Source organism: Salvelinus sp. IW2-2015, linkage group LG33 (genome assembly GCF_002910315.2).
Source record: "Salvelinus sp. IW2-2015 linkage group LG33, ASM291031v2, whole genome shotgun sequence".
NCBI classification, from domain to species: domain Eukaryota; kingdom Metazoa; phylum Chordata; class Actinopteri; order Salmoniformes; family Salmonidae; genus Salvelinus; species Salvelinus sp. IW2-2015.
Window position 1 is genome coordinate 21,126,640 of NC_036872.1, and position 10,165 is coordinate 21,136,804.

Consider the following 10,165-nt stretch of genomic DNA (forward strand, 5'->3'; position numbering starts at 1 on the left):
TCTCACTTGTTGCCATACCGACACCAGAGAGACACACCCGAGGGGAGGACTTGCCACTCAATAGACAGTGCCTACATCAGTTACAGTGGTTAGAGATTTTTGGAAAGATTCGGTTTGAGAGGACCCTCTACTTTGTGCATCAGAAACCACAGTCCATGACCTGGCTTACCATACATTTGGTAAAGAGACTGACTGTGTCACTAAATACTGATGAAGAAGAGCATCAAATTCTATCTTCAGACACTTTGGCCGACACGCTGGCTCCCTGAGCCAAACTCATTGAATTTAAGAGGGCATAAGACTAGGAAGCAGGAGGGACTTCACAGACTGCAAACAGCTGAACCAGCCTCCCTACTTTCTTGTCATTCCTCTTCAGCTTCGTAAGGACCGTATCAGATGCGCTCTTTCCAGTCGCCACTGTCAGTACCAGAGGGGTCAAGTTGGTCTCGGAATCGATCCGGCTGACTTGGTGACAGATCACAGGAGAGAGCACCACTCCTARCCTGAGATATGAGCTCCTCCAGTCTAGCTATTGCAGCTGTCAGATCAGAGTGAAATGTAAACCTACCCTTCTTCCTCTGGATATACCTTCTTCATGATGGTATCCGCTATCGCAGACATGCTTTTCCTGGCATCACACACCAATGTTTTTGGCTTAGTAGATTTGCTCATGTCGATGACTGAGCATCTTACAATGGGCTGAGCAGGACTCTCGGGTAACTCAGTAGGGATAGGAGTGCCAGGGAGCGCAAATTCCCACTCTGACTTCCGTGATGTAGTAGATGAGGATGAAGACCGCCGTGACTCTTGATAGACTAGTTCCTCGCCACATTCACTGCTTATCTTGTCAACATCCTCTTGCATAGTTCCAACCACTTTCTCCATTTGTGGAAGCTCTCCTGCAGTCACAGTTAATAGCTCTTTCTGGATGGAAATCAGAATACGGCTGAGGTTCTTTTTGGCTTTTGAGCCTTCATTGCTTTGGCTTGTCTTTGTAACGTGAAATATTTTCTCATCTTTGTCTTCACATTGTGAGAAATAGTACTTGCAGTTGTCCAGATCTTCTTCTCAGATATTTAACCACTAGACTGGAAGCTTACTGCTGCGGGCTCGGTGGCTTCTGAGGTTTTCTCATCACTCTGTTGAAGGATAGAGTCTGCCTGCCATAGAGTAGTAGAAGACTGTGGGCAGGAAAATTKTCTTCATACCGTTCGTATTTGATCCAACAATTTCAAAAGCAGCTGAATCTGTATGCTTCAAGGAAATGATGGATGTTAGAATCTTAGAATCTTTCTGGCTTCAATCAACTTTGCTGGGGAAGCAATTGACGGATTTGATCAGTATTTTTCTGACTTTCTTGGGTGCCTTTATCTYAAACTCTTCACTTGACCCTTGACTCGAGATCTTTTCAATGACTGAGGCTGAAGTAAAACGTACTCCCTTCAACGATGAGGAACTGTATGTAAACCATATGCCATAGCTGTCTCGGTCACCAGATTGAACACTTACGGGAGATTCTGGAGTGGCACCTGAGACAGCTTTTTCTACCACCAACAAAACACCAAATGATGGAATGTGTCATGGAACAATGGTGTTGTATCACTCCAATAGAGTGATACAATCTATGCCAATTGAAGCAGCTCTGACTCGTGGTGGCCTAACTACACTAAATGTTGGTGTTTCCTTTATTTTGGCAGTTTCTTGTATGTGAGGCTAGAGCAAAACATGTAGGCCTAACATACCTATCAGTCAGATTGCACAGGAATGAAATGAGGATTGGGTAGCAGTATTCCATCTCATCCTTGTTGCCTAGACTGAATGCAGCCTTAACAGCCTTCTTCTCCAGGAGCTCAAGAGCTAATCCCCTGTCCAGGTGTTTATTACTCAATCCTAAAGATGAGTGCCAAAGCAAAAAAAACAGAGAAATCAAAACCTTCATCTCTTAATACTATACTCAAAGAATTGTTACGATAGGCCTATTTGAATAAAACTATCCATGCAAGAATACTTAGTCAAACTTACTTACTCCAGTTTGACTCGTTAGACATAACCAGCACATCACAGATATGCATCGAGAACCAACATACAAGAGGTAAATCTCTGASCAGCATTTGTATCGGTGACCTGCTCCCCTGGATTTTTGAACTATTTTCCTCTTTGCCTTAGATGGTATAGAACAGATTCCAGATCACAAATAATGGAGGTTACATTAGGTCAATGCAGCTGTGACAATTGAATGTTACTAGTCTAGTAGTTGCCCAGTCACTCCTGACATCTTARTCCTCAGCACACTCGAAAAGCATGTCATTGTCTGTGTTGGCTAATTTCAAGTCGAGTTATGATTGAAAGCAATTTTTGCTTTCAAAAACAGTGTGCGTGTCCAGATTCGGTCAGGTACGCCATGGAATGCTAGGCCTCTATACTTTTTCAATCAAATCATCAGGTTTATTCACAAGTGACATGTCATATTTTGACATGTTCACCATTATAAAATAGAAAATAATTATGCAAAGCCAAAACAGAGGAATGTATGGATACCCCTATGGACTTTTTAATGACGCAAAGAAAAGTAATCAAATAGTTACATTACTCTTTAAAATAAATATGATTACATCTAGACCAGGAACAGACATTTACAGCAACCCTTCAACAAACCACACACATTGTGTTATCAAGGATTAGATGACAAGCTCATGACATACACCTCTCTAAGAATTAGTGGTGATCATAGTTGTAGAAGTCTTTCTAGCCACTATTTTGACATTACCTAGTCTCAACTTCACAGCAGCATTTCCCATAGAATCCTGCTTTAGGAGCATATTTAAGCATCAATAACATACAGCTCATTGAGGTTTGATAACACAGAAAATCAGTTTACAATGAAATGGTGCAAGCGCCCCATAAAGTTCTGTTACATGGTAATCACAATTAAATCAATTAGCTCCTCTTCAAAGGGTTTAATATCATTTCGACAAATACAATATATATACAGTACCAGTCAAAAGTTTAGACACCTTCTCATTCAAGGGTTTTCTTTATTTTGACTGTTTRCTACATTGTAGAGTAATAGTGAAGACATCAAAACTATGAAATAAAATATATGGAATTATGTAGTAACCAAAAAAAGTGTTATACAAATCAAAATATTCATTATATTTGAGATTCTTCAGAGTAGCCACCCTTTGCCTTGATGACAGCTTTGCACACTCTTGGCATTCTCTCAACCAGCTTCATGAGGTAGTCACCTGGAATGCATTTCAATTAACAGGTGTGCTTTGTTAAAAGTWAATTTGTGGAATTTCTTTACTTCTTAATGCATTGGAGCCAATTAGTTGTGTTGTGACAAGATAGGGGTGGTATACAGAAGATGGTCTTTTACCAAATAGGGCTACGTCCATATTATGGCAAGAACAGCTCAAATAAGCAAAGATAAACAACAATCCATCATTACTTTAAGCCATGGTCAGTCTATCTGGAAAATGTTAAGAACTTTGAACGTTTTGGCTTTCATGAGGACTACCACAGGAAAGGAAGACAGTTACCTCTGCTGCAGAGGATAAGTTCATTATAGTTAACGGCACCTCAGAAATTGCAGCCCAAATAAATGCTTCAGAGTTCAAGTAACAGACACATCTCAACGTCAACAGTTCAGAGGAGATCGCGTGAATCAGGCTTTCATGGTCAAATTGCTGCAAAGAAACCACTACTAAAGGACACCAATAATAAGAAGAGACTTGCTTGGGCCAAYAAACACGAGCAATGGACATTAGACCAGTGGAAATGTGTCCTTTGGTCTGATGAGTCCAAATTTGAGATTTTTGGTCCCAACCACCGTGTCTTTGTGAGACGCAAAGTAGGTAAATGGATGATCTCTTCATGTGTGGTTCCCACCATGAAGCATTGAGGTGGTGTGATGGTGCTTTGCTGGTGACACTGTCAGTGATTTATTTAGAATTCAAGTCACACAACCAGCATGGCTACCACAGCATTCTGCAGCAATACACCATGCCATCTGGTTTACGCTTAGTGGGACTATCATTTTATTTTTTATTTTTTAACAGGACAATGATCCCAAAAAACACCACGTTGTGTAAGGGCTATTTGACCACAAAGGGTGGCTACTTTGAAGAATCTCAAATTTAAAATATATTTCGATTTTTTAAACACTTTTTTGGTTACTACATGATTCCATGTGTTATTTCATAGTTGCGATGTCTTCACTATTATTCTACAATGTAAAAAATTGTAAAAATAATGAAAAACCCAAACTTTTGACRMGTACTGTATATATATATTTTAAAAATCCAATAAAATAAATTATACCCCTTTTCTTTTCATCTTGAAGGTACAATGCCATTACCCAACAGCAAAAACGACATTCTCCTGCTATGGTGCTACAGGATGGGAATATAGGAAAAGGCTTCAGCAAGAATTGATCGCTGCACTGGTCCAGTACCTGCTTTTCTTGCCTTATTCCTAATCAGGGATTGTTGGTGTCATTAAATTGGCTCTTGACCAGCAGAACTATCTCTGTGAAAGGATGTCTTGAGCTATACGTTAAATTTCCATCGATGGAATGTACAGTTTTAAGAGTAGTCTCCCACAAAGCGATGGAGGCATAGGCAACATGTGTTAGGACATTTTGTTAACATTCGGAACAACAGTAATCATACATTTTCTCTTGAATGTATGCACCACTATAGTTTTTAAGCCTGTCGTAGTCATTCAAATGCTATTCTCTCATTCCAACTTTATTTCTATAAAATAAAATGTACATCTCGCTCCTACATTCATCCAAAAATACTTTTCATTTTCAACCAAGACTGAATGAGGCTTTTCTTTGCAAAGTTTTGGTAACCCAGAATATCATTCAATTGAAAATAGAGCATGATATGTTGACATTTGTTTGTACATATGTAAGGCAGTCAGTCAGTACAACAAATAGTATTAAAAAAAATACTATGAAACTGAACTGTACATCGATGAGGCTCAATAGTAGTCAGAGTACAAATCTTTTTGTGCCATCATATGTCACGGGCAGAGAAGGCCAGCCACTTGTAGATGATCATGTTTGGCATGAAAAGGAGTGGCATGATGGCACAAAGAGACTGGTACGCAGGCTAGCTCAATAGCACTGGATCCTGCTGGTACATTGTGGCAGTTTGCCTCGGAGGTCGGGWGCATTGTGTCCCATTCACAGCAAGTCATCATGCTCAAAGCTAGAGGGCAGGATGGAGAAGGCAAAGGGAACAAACTTGATTCCAGTCCCACTGTAGAACTTATTTTGGAACTCCACCCTATYGAGAGAGAACAGAGATCACTGAATATAGAGTAAGCATTAATCAAAGCATTATAAAGGCGTGATGTGTTGCATTTTTACACAGACTTCCTGTCCTACACTGTCAATTCTGCAAGTTTAGTAAGTAACCAACCAGTGCAGCCTGAGAGCATGGAGGAAGGCAGACAGTCCCTCCATAACCAGGAGGATAGACACAGTGAGCACAGCGAATATCCCAAACACTGGCACCAGAAACATGATGCCCAGACTGGTGTTCATCCGCAGGCCCACCCGCATCACCATGGACCACAGCACCTCCGACAGCTCTGGGGGAGCAAGGACAAATAAACGTCACATCAGTCTCTGATTTAATTAAATGTATTAGTTAAGTAAAAAGAAGGCTTCACGTCAGAGACATTACAAACACACCGAAAAATGTTTGGAAGTTAACAATTAAACCTAAAGGCTTATTTCCAATGTGTTCCTCTCTCACAATAAAATAAACTTTAAATGCTCATCCATCAGAAAGATGAATTTACCAAACTGTTTAGGTGCGGTGATACTCACGGGCATGTGCCAGACTCAGAGCCCAGAGGCGCAGGTAGGAGGCTGTGTTGGAGATGCAGCCCAGGCAGTACTCTATGGTGTGAATAGACTGGTGSAGGAACACATCCCCAAAGTCAAACTGTAAAAAAAAAGAAAAGACATGGGTACTGAAAGTATTGGGTCCTCTTTAGGGTTGAATAATTATCCAGTATTTTAGAGAATGTTCCATCCCGATAAAACATATATATTTTTTTAATTCTCCCAGGTAACCTGGCATTTCCCGCCAAAACCGGAAGTGTCATTCAAAATCATATAAATGTGTCTAGATTTGATTAGAACTTAGTTCAGCATGAAAATTCAAACCTGATGCTACCGGAGCCTGATGAGACATATATTAGACACATTTTATGAGCCCTACATTAACGACATTTAATGAGCCGAAGCCCAAATGATTGTGCCGTTATCCAATACATATGGGCTATTGCTATTGCACACAATTGAAAAACAAAAGTCCATAGATGTAGCTAGCTATATGCTCTTGTCATGACTGTGAATGGGTTACATCAGACTGGTGTGGGGGGGGGGTGACAGTAACCAGGCCTCTTTCTCTCTCCCAAAGAGGGGAGATGGGGAGCTGCTGGATGGACGACCGTTCACACGGTTGGAAATTAAGCAGGAGGGAACTCTTTACCCTTTAGTATCAACTAAAGCAGTGGTCACCAAACTTTTCTGAGTCTAGAAAACTTTCGCATTCAAAAAGCAAGCTGAGATCTACAAACAGTTTTGTAAGAATGAGGTTTGGGCAGTAGGACTAATACATTATCACAGCATATTGGCTATATGATTGGCCTGCCAATATTGTTAGTCAGACCATGTTATATTTCAAAACTCAAGACCTCAATGATCTTCAGGTCGAAAAGTCAGAGCTCTAGAAAGATGCCCGAGTTGGATGACCGTTCAAAACWATTTTTCCCCAACCTCCTCTCACGGTCCCTSCTCTCTCCTTCCTTTCCTCCGGTGAGACTGACCAGCGAGAGGGGACAGCGTCTTCCACCTGACGGCAAAACTCGAGTCGCACCGCATCTGCCTCATGCACAAATTCATGTTGTTCCTATGACCAGAGAAAGTTAAATATTCCTTAATATTACAAATCGACACGACGAACTGCTAATAATAAAACGCAGGGCTATCGATACTTGGCAACTCATTCATTGCAGCTACAGCCAGAGCGGAGTACGGAGTACGGAGAAGCGCGTTTGTAATAGTGTTGAATAAAAACAGTGACAGTGCTGAATATAAACTTAAACTCAAGCAGAAAAACAGCAGTGCTTTGCTGTAATCGTTGACAGTCTCTCTGTGGTCATGGTTTTAAAAGTGATTAAATCTTACGTAGGCTAGTAGCCTATTAAACTTGGCTGTGGCCAGGGTCATGGAAGCTCTGTAGCCACGGTGATTTGAGCTAGCCGATTGGGCAGCACAGCAGGGGCACTCGATTTAGTCACAGATTTTCCGGTCCACCGGGTAGGCAGAGTTTGTCTTATGGGAACACTTTGTTTACCCGGTGCGCAAGACTTTTGAATCAAGTGCACCTACCGGCAACTGCTCAACACGATTTWAAAAAAGGAGRGCAAACCTTTATCATTCGTTGGCTTTTCTACAGAAATATTTGGTGATCAACTAGGAATGCCTTGAAGATCACGATCGACCGGTTGGCAACCACTGAACTAAAGGAATGTACTTTAGTCTCCAGGGACTTTACCCGTTCAAAACGCTGATGTCCAAAAAGTGGAGAATGGAACAATTCTAACAAAGAATTTGGGGAATGGTCAGTGGGAAGATGTAGAAAACGAATGTAATATTGTTTTTCATTGTGTGATGTTATTAAAAACTGTATGGACCAATACTGTAACTTGGAATGGATGCCCCCTATATCTATCAAGTTTTCATCCAATATGAATTGTTTTTGTTAAGATAGGAATGTGATTTTAGTTTTCTAATAAAATAATTGTTTTTGAGAATACCTTGCACAGTAACTAGCCACGCCCCGAGTGAGGTCAGAAGAGCGTGTCAGTGTGATGGAACCACCCCCAGAGTGCTTAAAAGGACTGGCTAAGAATMAACATATCAGACCAGAAAAGCGTGGAGCGTTAGCTACATGTTGGAAATGGTTGAAACGTTGAACATCAAGACGAGGTGAAAAAAAAAAAACTCACCTTACTTTAGACCAGAGACGAAGAGCTGCAGCTCATGTCCATCGTGGTCCGAATCCTGAATACCAACACGAGGAGGAAGAGGCGAGAAGCTCACCTCATATAGTCACTGGGACAGCTGATCAGCTGTCTTAAGTCAGATATAGAGAAAAGCGAATATAAGTGAGACTTTCCTACTATGCTCATCACCAATGGGAACCGATGATATGGCTGGTTATCTTCCAGAGTGAACAACTGTAGAAGATGGGTAAGGGGAGACCTCTTTCAGTCAAATCAGAGCCATACAGCTGGAAGGTCAACAACTTTCCGAGAAGGCTTGGTTCCGAGCGAGATCAACGGCATTCAACACGTAAATACATAAATTATTTCTAATTCCAAACTGCCGGCGGTTCATGTGCAAGGTATAGGATTAATGTGAGGACAGTCCTAGAGTGTATACACGATAAGTGTCCTCCCCCCTTTCCATATGTTGGAACAAGCAGTCATATCTTGTCAGTCCACTAGGGACCTTAGTCTCATGTAGGTGTGTATATTCTGTGTTATTATTTATTTAGTTAGCTTGTACATAAATAATTAAACCAATTTGTGTAGTACTGAATAATGAGCAAGACTGGGGTTTTTGCAGATCCAAGAAGGTTACGATCGTTCAGAAATATTAACAATTACCCCTTATCAAATACTAAGATGACTGTTTATCGATGTTATAGGTAAAGACCTTACAGAGTTTAATTCGGGAGATGGTAACTCTAAACAACTTCTCCGTGGTGCCCCAAATCCTAATGAGTTAAATGTTACATGATTAATTTAAAATCAGGTACCAATTAAACATAGCAGATTAAATAAATAACAGGCATTAGATTAATGCAAGTCACGACACTCTRTTGGGTAAATAAATGAAACTAGCTCCAGTAGGCTAATATTTTTGAGTATGAACTGTACCGTTTTACAGTACTGTATATGGACTGGAATTACGGACATCATTCAAACCATGATAAAGAGAACATGCAAATCTGGTGGAGCACATGCGGCCTACAAAGTTACAATTATAGGCTAGAATTAGATTTTCAAATATAATAGGGGCTATTTGTATAATTAATAGGCTATACATTTCATAATATTTCCCCTAATGTTATTAGCATCCCTCCTCTTTCTCTCTCTATTGTTGCTTCATTCCTTCGTCGCTTTCAACAGTTAAATGAAATCAGTTTTGTTGTCCTCAACTTCATCATTCTAATGACATACTTGAATAATATAGGACTAGAATTATATGCAAAAGGKTTTCTTCTCTTCATGAAGATTGAATGGTTATGGGAAATTTGCTTCCTGTAGCACAAACTCCAAAAAGTTCTGGGACACTAAAGTCCATTGAGAATAAACTTTCCCAAGCCTCCACCATTTCTCCTTCACCCAAATCCAGATAGCTGTAGATCTGAAAGAGCGGCAAAATCTGGACCCCTACAAATCAGCCGGGCTAGACAATCTGGACCCTCTCTTTCAAATTATCCGCCGAAATTGTTGCAACCCCTATACTAGCCTGTTCAACCTCTCTTCGTATCGTCTGAGATCCCTAAAGATTGGAAAGCTGTCACGGTCATCCCCTCTTCAAAGGGGGAGACACTCTAGACTCAAACTGCTACAGACCTATATCTATCCTACCCTGCCTTTCTAAGGTCTTCGAAAGCGAAATTAAAAACAGATCACCACCATTTCGAATTCCACTGTACCTTCTCCAGTATGCAATCTGGTTTCAGAGCTGGTCATGGGTGCACCTCAGCCACGCTCAAGGTCCTAAACGATATCATAACTGCCATCGATAAGAGACAATACTGTGCAGCTGTATTTCATCGACCTGGCCAAAGCGTTCAAGTCTGTCAATCACCACATTCTTATCGGCAGACTCAATAGCCTTGGTTTCTCAAAAGACTGCCTCGCCTGGTTCACCAACTACTGGCTCTGACAGAGTTCAGTGTGTCAAATCGGAGGGCCTGTTGTCCAGACCTCTGGCAGTCTATGGGGTGCCACAGGGTGCAATCCTCGGCCGACTCTTTTCTCTGTATACATCAATGATGTCGCTCTTGCTGCTGGTGATTCTCTGATCACCTCTATGCAGACGACACATGTCGTATACTTC

The 10,165-nt window shown here is 41.0% G+C and overlaps 1 protein-coding gene across 4 annotated transcripts in view; it reads right to left on the reverse strand.

Moving 5' to 3' along the window:
- Positions 1-2,527: 2,527 nt before the first annotated feature.
- LOC111957723 (V-type proton ATPase 116 kDa subunit a 2) overlaps positions 2,528-10,165 on the reverse strand; it is a 31,083-nt gene continuing 23,445 nt past the window's right edge. For 3 of the 4 annotated variants that reach the window (XM_023978681.2, XM_023978679.2, XM_023978680.2), the window contains 3 exons: positions 5,846-5,963; positions 5,433-5,604; positions 2,528-5,297 (listed from right to left, as the gene is read on the reverse strand). In XM_023978681.2, coding sequence (XP_023834449.1) covers positions 5,195-5,297; positions 5,433-5,604; positions 5,846-5,963 — 393 coding nt within the window. In that variant the 3' untranslated portion in view covers positions 2,528-5,194. Of the gene's footprint in view, positions 5,298-5,432; positions 5,605-5,845; positions 5,964-8,037; positions 8,165-10,165 lie in introns of those variants that run through there. The other variant, XR_002876440.2, reaches the window with a different exon arrangement.